The following is a 15,000-nucleotide window of genomic DNA, read 5'->3' on the forward strand; positions in this document are numbered from 1 at the left end:
CAGATCAACAAAGGAAATTCAAGTTTTTTTTTTACAGCTGTGTACTTGGTGGAGAGCTGCTTGCAGCCTCCTTGACCTTAAGAGGGCATTGTCAATTACTTTGGGAGATCATGAGACAAAGATTATTAGACAACCATCACTCTTACATCTACCAAGTGTCATAGAATGATGGTGACATGTCTAGCTTTTGTCCTTTGAATTCAGAAGTGAGGCCAGGATATTTCCTAGCACCAGTTCTTTCCAATGCTTGGACTGGATTCTAGTAGAGCTATCACCCAGTCATTGCTGGCAATACTGTGTAATAACAAGGTTACTGATCTTGATTCTGCTGATGCTACAATCTTCTCTGATGAATCTCATATTGGCATTCAGTAGTATGGCTAAAACCTTCGCCTAAAGGTCGTCTGGACTAAGACCCAAGCTCCAGGACTGTTCCCTAGAGACATTTCTGTAAGATGACTTCCCGGGTTGTAGCTTTAGCAAATCAATCTGTCAAGTGGAAGTCAAGGTATGCCTTGTGGTTGGTGGTGGAGGGTGGAAGCTGCAGTTAATGTTAAACCCACTTGACCGATCTCACCTCTTCTAACACATAAGAAGCCAACCAAAACAACCAACACTGCTCAAAGGGGATGTAAAAAAAAAAAATACTTATTAGCATTTTATTTATTTAATATATTTAACAAGTATATACTATCAGAAGACATAGAATCCTATATACAAATCATGAGGCATCAATATTTGTAATAATAAAAAATAATGTTGGGAAAAGAGGTAATATTCATATTTGTCCTTGACCATAAATAAACAAAAGTTAAATTCAGTCCACTTCTCTGTTATTGTACACTAACACTGTCATCACTATATCTCATGTACAAAAATATTGAAAACTTCCTTTGCTTCTATTAATATCACAATCAGTCAAAAGGCCATGAAATGTGAAAATTTTGCTTTAAAATATAACTTCATTCACTTGTGAGCCCCAAAATTTGAATTTAGAATATGCAGTCGGAGGAGTTACACTGTCCTTCCAACTCAGGAAAACTGCAGTGATATAATAGTCAATAGTCTGCAAGACTTTGCAAGCTGCAAATTTTGAGACTGGTATAAAACAATATATCTTTTATTCCCATTATGTCCCCTTTCATGTTAGCGTGTTAAAATATAAAACCCATATAGAATGTACACAATCGCACATCACAAAACTGCAACGTTCTTACTGCATGTGAAAGCTATTGAAGAAACTCTGGTAATGACTTGTAATAGAAAAACCCACAATGTAAAACTAGATTTATTGAAAGTAAGACTACAGTTTCGAAATCCACCTGGATTCCATTATGAGGATGGAATCCAGTTGGATTTGAAACTGTATTTTCACTTTCAATAAATCTAATTTTACATTGTGGGTTTTTCTACCGTAGTATCACGGTAGTGTTTTACTATAAATTACCTTGAATCACCTGGAACTAAATTAAATTTCAGAAAATGAAGTACCTATGTAGGCCATTGGCCTACCTGTATTTATTTGTTTATAACAAAAATAGTGCTCTTCTAGAATTTGTAGCTAATAGTTTAAGGGATGTTCTCTCAATGTAGTTAACAGTTAGTGTTAACAACAAAAATGCCATATGACAAGATACAACTGAACAAACTACTTAAATAAATTTAAATACCATTAAGAATGAAAACAATTATATATACCATAAGAATCAATATTTTCTTACTATTTCCAACTATAGAGAAAACAATCTGCTTTGCACCAGGCACTGATTCTTTACTAAACCCAAATTACACAGGGTGAATGGTGAAAGTCTGAGGGTCTCGTCCCTTCTGCTGACTGGCCAGAGATGACAAAAGATCTTCCAAAACTAAAAAGTTTTTACTAATTTCCTCACTTCATGCATCTACTGCTTTACATGAAGATATTAAATACCAAGAACTTCACAGAAACTGCTCAATGACATAAAGAACATAGCTTCTTCTGGGATTCCAAGTGCATAACTAATCCAGCAGAGACAACTTCAAGAGGTTTCTTCCATTCAAAAACTAAATTACTAGCTATAAATACAATAATAATAACGAATAACCCTTTACCTGTAACTACTACAAATTTACCTCTCACTCAACCTTTCTCCTTGACATGTATATGTCACATGTCTTTTGCTGCAATCTACAACAGAAGCACCATTCCTTAGAAGGCAATGGCCACTCCTTTGCAGTCTTTTCCTTGGGTTTAGACTTGCCTGTGCATCCCTTCAGGTCATAGGACTTGTAACTTTCACTCACATCCAACATTTACTCCTTGACACTAATTTAAGTCCTCAATATTAACATGATTGAAATTGTGATTTCAAATCCCTACATGCCATTCTTATAAATGTAAATATACTGTTGACAAGTTTTCTTCCTGCATGATACACTATGGCATGAAACCCGAATGATTTAAGATTTTTCTTTTTTTTTTATCTGCAACACTAGTAACTGGAGAGAAAAACTATTATGCATTGAAGAGTATACACTAATTACATTCCTATCCTTGGATAAACCTGGCATCCACTTATTTAACCACCCTATCTAGAAATTCACTGCCTGTCTGCACACAATGACTATCCTCTCATGCTAGTCTAATTCCTTTGAATTATGAGCTTCAGAAAGACTGACCATAACATAAACAAGATTCTCATAAAAATAAAATAAACTATTATATCCAATTTTAATAATAATAAAATGTGTAAAATACGATGAATCTGCAGAGCAAATACCCTAAGAGGAGAAAAACATCAGCTTTAAAATATTGGAATGTTAAAAGTAAACTTAATTACCTTTCATGTACACCAACAAAACTAAGCATGTCCTGCTCATTCTTTCCTCACAAACTGTTGAGATTAATAGTGCCCCAAACATTCTCTTGTCAGAAAACAACAAAATACACAATTAAAACAGTGATTCTATCTAGAGAATGTGGGTTCTCGTAAGTGAATGACATGAAGTTTAGCTACAACACTAATAAAAATCACAAATTAGAATACTACATATTAATTTAGTTAAACAATAACTTCTTCCATTAAATAAATCCATGCCCCTTTGCAACTATCAAAAAGAAGGGCCATAGTTAAGAGAAAAAGAAACAGGAATACAAATACCAAGAGGTGTAAAAAGCACAAGGAACACCTCATCCCCAGATAAAACTAGTCTTCATTTACACTGATCATTCTAACAATCCTTTCCTAACCAGAGCATTATATTTGCAGGTTTGCACATGTCTTAAGTCATTGCAATTCTGTTATCTAGACCATCTGCAGAATCTTTATGATACCCTTGCTGTTGCCAGCAGCTATGATGTTAGATCCTTTCCTCCAGCAGACAGCAGACACAAACTCGGTGGATTCCTCCTCCTTCTGCTCTGGATCTAAAACCCACTTCCTCTGATCAAACTTTAAGCTAAACAACTTTTTAGACAGTCCCTTATAGTAAACATAGAGGGAGTTATTCTCTGAGCCACAAGCCACATATTCACCATCAGTTGCCAACCCTACAAAATTCTTCTCATTTGTATGTCCCTGAAGGGATCTCACACAGTGAGCACTGTTCACATTCCAGATTTTCAGCTGGCTGTCAGTTGATGCAGAAACAATATCTTCACTGGAAATAAACTTGACATATGATACAGCTTTACGATGACCTTTGAACACCCTCACTGCTTCCTTTAGGTTTCGAAGGTCATAGTAATGAACACAGTGGTCAGCAGATCCAAATGCCAAATGATAACGACTGGCAGGATTGAACTGCACACAACATACATTTGCTTTGGCTTCCAGGCATGTCAAAGACCTCTCGCTGTCTAATGACCACAGTTTTACCTTGTGATCATCACTGCCAGAGGCCACAAGCTTTGTGTCCATTCTGTTAAAGTCTACACTCCAGCACCTTTTCTCATGCTCTTGAAAAACGTGTAACCGCTGGGCCGTGAAAGCATCCCAAACAGTGACTGTTCCATTGTAATCACTGCTAGCTAACATATGCTTCATATAATTATTCCAGCTAACACAGCTAATCTTTGAGGGACAGATCATCTCTGAGCATGGATAGTGCAGGTCTACTGTATCTCTTATTACTGTGCCATAGTCAAAAATACGGATCTTTCTTGTCAAACCCGCCACTGCAAAAAATTCACTGTCCTTATCAAATTCTATACTAGATGCAATGTTACTTGACTGATGAAACATATCACAGTTATAATTAATTGTAGCTAGAGGTCGCATGCTACTATACTGGGTAAACTTACTAATGCATTCTCCAAACTGTTCAAGACCATTCCCTTCCCCTTCCTCAACCCCAGAATCACTGAACCCAGGAACACGCATGCTGAAGTATCGTTCCACCAACTCCTTAAAATGCAGATGCATTCGCTTCCGCTTAGCATCTATGGTGGAGGTCTGAGGGTTTGCCTGGCTGAATAAGGGTACATTGAATCCTTCTTCTGTAGGGCTTCGTGAATCCTGGGAGCCGTTTGAGGTTCCTGGGCAGTCAGCATCGAGAATCTCGTTCAGCAACACACCACTAGAATTTGGCACACTATTTCCCTGGGGAACGCAACTAACTAGACTATCACTGTAAGGTGAGACACTTTCAAGATTTGTTTGTACACTTGACAAATCATGAGTTATTAGTTTTAACTCCCTGCTGATTGTATCCAACTGTTCCTCTTTGTGCTTTCTGAGTTCAGACAAGAAGTCCTTCATGAGCTCATACTTGTTGCGCTTTGATGCATTTTCCATCTGATCTCTCTTTTCCTGTAGAATAGTGATAAGGTCAGATATGTCACTAACACTAAGACAAGAGGAATCAAAGCTTAGGTAGTTCCGCAGTTCACTAAGCGCCGCTGACTTGTGTCTTTTTGCAAAGGCTGTTTGCAGATCCACAGCACGACGCTGTTTAAAAATTTGTTGGTTCACAGTGTGATTTGGAAAAATGTTTTCAACACTATCAATAGCAAAATTGCACTTGGGACAGCGTTTATCAGTCTCTATGCTGCGCACTAAGCATTCATGACAGAAAGTATGGCCACACTTTGTTACGTGTGCCTCTGAGATGAGGCCAAGGCACACTGGACACTGATAATCTGAATTTATCTCTTCAGCTGTATCTTCGAGACCATTGAGCACAATAGGATGTGTTCTCTTGACTCCCCTCCCCATGCGTGTGCTGGGGCCATCAAGATGTGTCTCATTGGAGGCCATGTTGTCTACTCCCTGCAATAGCTCCTGCCTGGTGTTCAGTTACGCCTGCGCTCACTTCACCCACACGTATAAAACTCTGTGACCTGAAAGATACCACTCAGTGTAAGCATGTTAGGCAAATTACAGAATTCAAACAAACAAGTTTTCAGGAACATTCCCATTAAAGGTAAAAAAAAAAGTTCATATTTAGACATCTTTCAGGTCACTTCAGAGAGGACAACCTAAAGAACCTAACTTTCCCATCTCCATGAATCTGACATTCACTGGCAGACTCAAAATCTCACTTTCAAAGGCTTCTCCCCTCTACAAAGCAAGTAGGGACCTAGAGGGATTAGAATAAAGACCTTCAGAGCTCAAATGTCTGTATTCTTAGATAATGTTCAAGAGCCACAACTTATACCATTACAAACAAGCTCACACATGCACAAAGAAAGAAAGAAAGAAAGAAAGAGGTGTACAGATAGTGTATACGCAAAATTTAAGTGCTCCCTGTTGGAACATATAAATAAAATGAATGTGCTAACCTATCTCTAAATCACGTTCTAATGGACTATAAACAGTTAGTTAATTTATGTTACCTTATATCAAATACTCTGTTGCATTCCCCTAACCTGTAAACAATATCTGAATTTTTCAATGCAACCCAAACAAGATTTTTCATGGTGTTCCTTCTTCAGGTTAATCTACACCTCCTTTATAGTTACCTGATGCTTTTGGAGAGCAGCAGCATCATACTTATGCAAGTCATGCTTCCATCAGAATTAAATTTGATGAACTGCTTGACCAATTTCTTTCTCTGTGCACAAATGCGCGCACGCGCTTGCGCATATACTCTCGCACACACACACTCGCACTTGCACTCGCACACGCACACACACACACACACACACACACACACACACACACACAAACACGCACGCACGCACGCACGCACGCACGCACGCACGCACGCACGCACGCACGCAACGCACGCACACACACGCACGCACACACACGCACGCACGCACGCACACACAAACACACAAACACACAAACACACAAACACACAAACACTCATTCACAGAGAAGAGGAAGAGGAGAGAAGGGAGAAGAGAATCCTGCATCAAACACTTACTATTGCAAAAGACGACTTAGATTTCCAGACGATTCTGTGTTGACCTGCTGGGCTCCGTCACTCAGGGTCTCCTTGCCATCACTATCATAAACACCAACCACAACACCAGCCTGAAAGGAAATCAGTTGCTGATACAATTGTTATATTAATGGTTAATGGAAATGTTTGACCTCTTCTTTGTACTGTCCTGTTAGTCTTTACAAGCCCAATCAAATGTGGGAGACCACCTACTTTAACCCATTGGTGATGGGTGACATGTTATGACGTCATGACAAATAATCACAGGGTGAAGTCCATGAGTCAATGTCCCATTTGCCAAGATGACACCCACCCTTGAGCTCAGAAATGACCCGGGCACAGAGCAGCATCCACTAATGTACACCTATCATTACCTGAACCTACTGAAAATGTTAGATTTTAAAAGGGTTGTTAATGCAGAAATACTCTCTTTTAGAGATACTAGACCAACAAAACTCTATTTTTATGCTCTATAAGATGGCAAGCCTTTACATCCTTTTTTTGGGAGAACGGGGGTTAAAGGATTTCATGCATGCTCTGGAGCATCATTTCTCAGAAAACCAAAGTCAGGTACCAATGTAAATAAATTGTCCAACTTAAGGGGACCATCACTATAATTCTTTGTCAATCTTTTTCCCCTTAAAATATTTGAGAAGAAGAAGAAGAAATAAAAAAAGAGTGAGTGAGTGACTTGGCAATACTTTATATAGAATATAAAGTATACTGTTTTTGGTGCCAATGAAATTCATATTTTTTTGTATATATATATTTTTTAAATCCCATAACGAAAATATTGGAACTAATAAAAAATAGTAATAATAAAAAAAGAAAATCATCAATACAACTTCTAGGTACTAAATAAAAGATATCACTGAAATTTTTCCGCATGCACGGCACAACCCTGCAACGAATTGGTGGCGAGAGATGTTGTGATGACATTTAGGAAATTCTGCAGCCCATCCATTATGGGAACTTTATGTACGCAGCCCCTAGTATTGACAAAAGTATATAACAAAACAATTTCCTTCATGTAAATGAGAGCGACATGCTGAGATAGAGGGAAATGGACACTGCCATCTTATAGAGCATAAAAATAGAGTAATAAACAACACAGGTAAAGCTGCAGCAGCCTCACAGTTATGCAAAACGATGAAAACATCTGATGCATATCACCGCCCAGAGACATAGTCCACAACACCCTCCCACGGACATTTTTTTTTAATAGGCTTCCTCCCCCGTCTAGGGATTAAACAGAAAGTAGGAGAGATTAGCTCTGGGTTTTGGGTTTGCATGATACCCTGGTTTTGAGACTTCACTTCTGGAGGGTGTGTCGCTCTCAGTAACAAATACACGTAATATCTTGCCCTCCCTGCCTCTCAGACATAGCCACTATCATTGCCTGGCACCGACTAACGGCACTTCAAATGCATATAAAGACATCTTAAATGAAATCCACCCATACCGGGCTTGATGGATATCAAGATGCGGACCTAATCTTTAAAAAAACATAGAAAACAGCCAGCTTGGCTTTGAACTGCTTTGGCTGTCTCATTAAGCCACAATTATCTGTAAATTTACACCCAAACGACCCCCGCCCCGGACGAGGGAGGCTTTCCTCGTCGGCGGTCGCGGGGCAAAGCCTCCACAGGGCCTCCTCCCGAGCACTCCCTCTACAGGAAGGAAGCAGAGAGGAAGGGTCAGGCTGAGCCCCAGAGGAGGGTCAGGCTGAGCCCTGAGGAAGGGTCAGGCCGAGCCCCGAGGTAGGCCTACCGCATCCCGGGCGGGGATTCCCCCAACAAATTTCTCGAGAAAATCCTCCTTCGGATAGAAATGAAAATCTCCTCCGCGGCCCCGTCTCCTAACCTTATTTTCCACGGAGTAGAATCGCGCGGGTCTTAGGTGCGCCAGCACTCTCGATCTCAATCCAGCGCGGGCGATAAAGGCCATAGTGTAGGAGATGAAATCGCAAGACGTTGACTTCGTCGCCGACCGCCCAAGGCCTCGAGCGGTGTTGCCATCGGCGCTGCGGAGGCGCTGCGCTCGGCCTGCCTTTCCGCTCGATTCGCCTCGGAACCTGCTGGGGTCGGCCTCGGAGCCCTTTCATTCGACCGAGGGACATGAAATGCTCGACCTTTAAGCCCATTGGATTCGACCTTCCACTTCGCTAGATTCGACCTGCTAATGCGCTAGATTCGATCTTCCTATTCTGCTAGATTCGACCCCAAAGCCCTCGATATGAAACCCTAAAATCGCCGCTAGCGTTTCAAATACATGTGATAAGGATCGAATAAAGTATATGAATGAAATGCGAATGTAATGATTAAAGTTCTCATCAGCAGAAGGGACTTAAGAGAACGTCGGTTCAGTGAGATGAGAAAACCCATCCAGTCGACCGATAAAGTTTATGTTCATATCGGTCTGTTATCATGGTTAATAACCAGATATTACTCCCAGACTTGTAATGCTTTAAATAATCCCCACCGGGTGCCTTACCGGTACAACTTCGCCAACCAGTGTGTATCATAGCACATGCAGCATCTCCCAACATTTAAAAGCGCTCGATTTAGTCCCTGGCTGAGATCAGAAACGTTGCTTATGTAACTGTATTTTGACATCGCCTCTCTATCAGAATAACACAGGTTCTGACAAAGATATAGAAGCATCAGTCACAAATCTTTCATCATAGAATTAATCCCTCGCAAAGTTTCTTCTCCAGTGGGCAACCTTTCCGCCCCGGAGAACCTCGGCTTATTTTTCCTCATAAAGCACATTTACCCCCTTTAAAGCTATTCTATCAATAAGAATAGCTGCATATATCTGAAACTAAGTTTTCAGTGATCTTTGAGTAGGATAAGCGGACTTTTCAATTCATATTTACTTGAAACACATTTTTAAACTAATATTTTCACATAATAGTTTAATAAAATTTTACCTTTATGTGAAAAAATGTCTTTAATATAATAATAACGGAATTGGATATCCTAATTTTATATAAAGCCCCCTTAGCCGCACCGAATAAAGCCCCTTGAATGAATCGAGTTCGGGCGGACGCGAATGCTCTTACGCTCGTCGCCCGCGCTGTCAACAAAACAACAACATGACGACCAACGAGACGTGGAAATCCTTTGAGCCTGATAGCTATTATAGGTGCGTTTGTTGTCATTTGATGTAAGAATTAAACAGAGAAAGGGAATTCGAATAGAAAGGCTTTCAGGCGATTTAGAAGGAAAGTGGGTGTGATTTTTTAAAAAAGGAAACTTTAATTCCAGAGAGCCTTCTCAGGGGACCCATACCACGGACTCGTGCCTCGTGGTTTACGATAAATTTGTTATTATTTTAAATTTTTAATAATGTGTCTCATTCACGGTATTACCGGATTTTGAAGTGTTGGCCGACTTTAACACTGTTACTAACATTGAATCATATGCAGCCTTAGTTCAGATTTCATTACAGTCGTTGCCTTTATTTGTCTCCTCCTTGCAAAAAGGCACTTTCACCGTCACTGCAAATCTGTCTTAGTCTTGGGCTCTGTCATAGTCAGGCTGTTGTTGACCTGACACTGTTATTCTCAATTTCAGCCAACGTCATTCTCAGGCTCTGTTGTCACAGTCTCATTCAGTGTTATTATCAGCCTTAGTCATCGTCAGTGTTTTTTGCCACAGGCGGTCTTAATCACAGTGTTGGTTATAGGCAGTTTCACTCTTGGTTACAACCCATAGAAGTCAGTCATTGTTGGATACTTTCAAAATATTTACCCTGTCATTCTTTCTCAGTCACTTTCAGTTTCAGATACGAAGTTTACAAAGGGAGTGGCTAAAGCGTGTTTTGTTTTTAGCAACATCCATTGAAGTCTATGCTATTTATATATTTAACTTAAAGCTAGAAACCGCAGTTTGATCTACTTCATCAGGTAGTCTGTTCGTTTGCTCCACAACTCACTGGCTAAAAAAATACCATTTCATATCAGACCTGACAAATTCCTCATAGATCTTAACCCAAAACCAACAGACATGGCATGTACTTACATGCCAAGCCCACTTTGAGTTTTCTTTATTAATAGTTTTTACACATTGATGGCTAAACTTGTACTAAGTCACCAGTGAGCCAATTATGAGTCCTGCTTGTCTCACCCATTTACCCTTTTCCTTAATTTTCAAAAATATTGTTATCTTATAGTGCCACGACTTATGTCAATAACATTGTAGTAATTATAATGCTTATAATAGAAATCACACACACACACACACACACACACACACACACACACACACACACACACACACACACACACACACACACACACACACACACACAAAAAAATGAGCACAGTATTTTCTCAGCAGCATTGAGTTAAATTTGTCTTTAACTGTCATTGTGACAAAAATATCTTCTTTCCTTGATTTATCTATTTGTCTGATTAAACCAAAGTCTCAGGGAAAATGTTGTGTTCACTGTAGTATTATTTTGTGGAAGGTCTCTGCACATAGATGGCTCTGTAAGTACTTAGCCACAAAGGAGTTGATTAGTGTAGGTACATGCCATTCACAGCAGCTTTGGGTTAACTTAACTTTTGAGAGATGGAATCACATTGACAGTTTCCACTATCTTGAAATGAATTTTGTTGCTTGTGACTGAAGTCTTTCAAGGTATATAATGGCTTTAATTGAATATAAGTTCTATTCCTGTATACTGCATTCTGAATGTAATCTCATATATTTGTGTATGAATTATAATTAATCCACAGGGGATATTATGTATATACATACCATTTCTACTGTGACTTTAGTTTGTTAATTGATGACTCCATGTGCATACAATCTATCCCCGTTGGAAGTAGGGTGACGTCTCTGGAGCACATTCATTTTCCTCCCTATCAAAAAGACAGTATCCCTATTTAATATTTTATCTTTAATACTATGTAAACATTCTTCCTGTATTTGTACTCATCTTCTGTAAAGCACTATATCAAATGCCTTTTTGTAATCTGAAAATAAAATATCTGCTCCATTACCACAGTCCAAGGCTCTACTCCACAACTTGAACATGTCTGATAAAGATTACAAGTTATGATTTCTCATTACAAGACCATGTTGATTCACACTGACACTTTCTTTTGCATGCCTCATTAAATAATCTCTTATCAAGCTTTTCATTATTTTTTGTAGTCTATACATCATATCAGTAGACTAATAGAAAAGCAAAAAGTAGTGATATTGAATATGCCATACTTATCTTTTGACATAATTGCCAAAGAAACTGCAATATTAAAGAAAGAATAAAAGATGGAGCAAAATGACAGAAGTGACTTCACACTTAACCCCCAATATTTGAAACAAAATGTATCAGGTTTATATGAAAGCCTTTTTGATGTGACTTGCTTAGCAATGTAGTTCTTTCCTACAGGAGCTTTCTGGATAAAAAAAAGCGACCAGATGGTCGAGGTCTGACAGATTCTCGCAATATCATGATCCGAGTGGGAACAGTCACTACTGCTGAGGGCTCCTCCACAGTCCGCATGGGTCATACTACTGTCATGTGTGGCATCAAGGCAGAAATAGCAACGCCAGCCCTTCGACAGCCAGATCAGGGATTAATTGTTCCCAATGTTGAGTTATATGCCTGTTGCTCACCTATGTTTAAGGTAAGTGCTTTCTTGGAACCAGGCAAGTAGCAAGAACACTAACCAGTCTGAGGAGGAGTGGCCAAAGTAGCTTTATGAAGAATAAGTAATTGTAATAGTAATGGTAGTAATAGTCAGTTGTAGGAATGTTGGTGGTGTTTTTTATATTACAGTAGTACCTTTTAAGGCAGTGAATATATGTAATATATGTAAGATATTTATCATCTGTAGGATTAATATAGATATTTTTTTTAATCAATAACTCTTTATTAGTATGGTTGCAAAGTGATTGGTCACAATACAGGTGGATACTTTAGAATAGATATGATGATGTAAATGATTTATTTTGGATTTGTACTCAGATAAGAGCTTGATTTTGATTCTTCCAGGCTGGTCCACCCGGAGAAAAAGCCATCAGTACAAGTCAGTTCCTAAAGAACGTGATCATTAGCTCTGGGATGTTGGACCTAACTGAATTGTGCATTGTGAATAATAAGGTATGTTCGTACTTACCAGATAAAGGCTTAAAAGTGATTGTGATTATTATACATAACCCATAGTTCTGATATAATGACAAAGTGATTTTTACTTTCCCTTTTAAACATCATTGGATTCTTTGACTGCTGGAACAGGCCAAAGTGGCTACTATTTTATTTGTTGGAAAATTTGCTGGAAGCATGAGTAATACAGCATTAATTATCACTAAAACTAAAAAAATTCAATGCTTATGCAAAATTGTAATATTTATACTCAGGATTGGAATGTTGTAAAACATTGGGTCCCCACCTCACATTTTTATACACTATTTATAGAATTTATCAATATATATAAGTTAGGCAGACACTAGATGGCTTAGCCTTGACCTGCAGGGTAAATTGCCATCTCCCCCTGTGTGCTAAAAATAGTTGGGGTCCCAATGTCTTGCAGTACCACAGAGGCTCAAACTCAAGAACACTAGATCAGTACTTCAGCACTTTAGCGAACTGAGCCATTGAGCATAAGTATTGAGTATATTTGAAGGGATTTTACCACATCCCTTCAACCTTGTTCTGGATTTGGGATGCAACTGACCTTGTTTTTATACCTGAGGTCTGCAAAGGCACTATTCTTGTGGAATTGATGATGCTGCCCTTACCTTATTTGATACCTTTCATAATAACTACAATTTAGCTCAAGGAAGTAAATGCTTAACCTTTTAATTAAACTTGCATGGCATCACCATGCCAGGAGTCAGGAGAACAATGAATGTTTGTGGCACTCACAGTATGACATGTTGAGAAATATGCCACACATGATGAGATTAGACTTTTAGACTAGTGCTCCAAATCTTTTAAAGCACTGATTGGTTCATGGTTTCCAAAATTGGTCAAATTGTGGTACATGGCAGAGAGGATCAAGATCTACAATTTCTGCCTTGTTAATTTTGAAAGGTCCATGTCTCTCATTCCGAGTGCAGTATGGGAGGTGTCCATGACTCCCCTTAGCATGGAAGTAAACTGATGCATTTTCTAAGAGAACGTGGGCCTTGTTGCAGTATGTGTGGTGCCTGTACTGTGACATTGTCTGCCTCAACTATGATGGGAACCTGACTGATGCTGCTTTGGTGGCCCTGGTTGCAGCATTGCAGAATGTCCGCCTGCCGGCCACCAGCTTTGACCTAGATGACCAGAGACTGCAAGTGCAGTCACTTAGGACTGTCAAAGTCAATGTCAAGGTAAGAAGTAGATGGTAGCTTCATCCTCATCACCATTACATTTTTCTTTCTCTTTATGATTATTCTTGTCTTTATTTTCATCCTCACTGCTATCAATATTCTTGTCACAGATATCTATGTATGAGTTGTTAGTGATTTGATTCATCAGTGTTACTGGTTCCTTTTAACCCAATGATGCCGGGGAAAATGAACAAAAAATGGGGAAAATGCTGTGCCCATTTTCTTTATTTTTTGGTGAAATGTCTGCCCATAGATGGCTCTGCTAGTGCCTCCTAGTGCTTAGCCTGAAAGGAGTCAATTACTAGACCTTGTGACCGTACCTGATTTGAATTGGCGGGAAAAATGTATTTTTTACTAGTGCTATGAATATCAATGGTGTTATTTTTATTATAAACATTATAATTATTATAATGTTTTTTAATATTAATAACAGCAAAATAAGATAATGTAAAATATTTTGTAAATCAAAGAAGAGGGTGAACGAGCGAGACAGGCAGTACTCCTAACTGGCTCATTGGTGACTTAGTACAAGTATAGCTATCTATGTGTAAAAACAATCAAACAAGTACTAACCGTGGGCATAGCACATGTCTACCCGTCGTACCCGTCGGCAAGGGGTTAAATCCTAGATGTATTTTTGGTTGTTAGTATTTGACAGCCCTTTTGTTAAGCAAATGGTTGTTTAGAGGCTTTTGATAGGAGGAAACTATTTTATGTTGCAAAATCACTCATATTTTATTACTTCTGAGAAAAGACAGAACCAATGAAGTTAAGATTTGATTTAGTGGTAACACAGTTATGAGGATGTTCAACACTTGTTGTTATCAGCTTCTAGCCTCTCACTCATGATTAACTTTTGGAATATGGTAGTTGGATCTTCAGCTGAATTTAGTTGAGCCATTTCCAGATTTACTCTTAGTGATAGGAAGAGGTACATGAAAAAAGGGCAGAGCATGAAGTAACACCAAATCTTGGCAGTAACCACAGCAGGAAAGATCCTGCAGTTTGTCCAAACCTTCGAGGACATGTGAGCATGTTGAGTGTGCTCTTTTGCCACATTAAGTATTTTAGCACATTGTACCTGGGTGTTAACATGTAGTTAATGGTCGTTTTTGGAAGAGCCTGGGTATCAAAGTTGTTTTGATGCGTTGTGTGGCTTTGACTACGTTCTTCAAGTGTTGAAAGGTGGTGCACTATGCATTTGATTCAGAGATTCAGTCTTCCAAAACTGACTGAAAACTTATTTATCATACTTCTGTGAATAAAGCCTTTGGCATTGGGGATGCACAGCAAATAG

At 39.0% G+C, this 15,000-nt stretch overlaps 2 protein-coding genes across 4 annotated transcripts in view; one reads left to right on the plus strand and one right to left on the minus strand.

Annotated features, from left to right (window-relative positions):
- LOC125046385 (cytosol aminopeptidase-like) overlaps positions 1 to 8,393 on the minus strand; it is a 19,099-nt gene extending 10,706 nt beyond the window's left edge. The window contains exons 1-3 of one of the 3 annotated variants that reach the window (XM_047644122.1): positions 8,233 to 8,264; positions 6,352 to 6,461; positions 649 to 5,320 (exon numbers count right to left, since the gene is read on the minus strand). In XM_047644122.1, the coding sequence (XP_047500078.1) occupies positions 3,285 to 5,237 (1,953 nt within the window). In that variant the 5' untranslated portion in view covers positions 5,238 to 5,320; positions 6,352 to 6,461; positions 8,233 to 8,264 and the 3' untranslated portion in view covers positions 649 to 3,284. Of the gene's footprint in view, positions 1 to 648; positions 5,321 to 6,351; positions 6,462 to 8,232 lie in introns of those variants that run through there. The other 2 variants (XM_047644125.1, XM_047644124.1) reach the window with 2 other exon arrangements.
- Positions 8,394 to 9,403: 1,010 nt separating this feature from the next.
- LOC125046671 (exosome complex component RRP43-like) overlaps positions 9,404 to 15,000 on the plus strand; it is a 6,609-nt gene continuing 1,012 nt past the window's right edge. The window contains exons 1-4 of the mRNA XM_047644525.1: positions 9,404 to 9,516; positions 11,773 to 12,010; positions 12,379 to 12,486; positions 13,524 to 13,703. Of these exons, the coding sequence (XP_047500481.1) occupies positions 9,467 to 9,516; positions 11,773 to 12,010; positions 12,379 to 12,486; positions 13,524 to 13,703 (576 nt within the window). The 5' untranslated portion in view covers positions 9,404 to 9,466. The remainder of the gene's footprint in view (positions 9,517 to 11,772; positions 12,011 to 12,378; positions 12,487 to 13,523; positions 13,704 to 15,000) is intronic.

Source organism: Penaeus chinensis, chromosome 39 (assembly GCF_019202785.1).
Source record: "Penaeus chinensis breed Huanghai No. 1 chromosome 39, ASM1920278v2, whole genome shotgun sequence".
In the NCBI taxonomy this organism is placed as follows: Eukaryota; Metazoa; Arthropoda; class Malacostraca; order Decapoda; family Penaeidae; genus Penaeus; species Penaeus chinensis.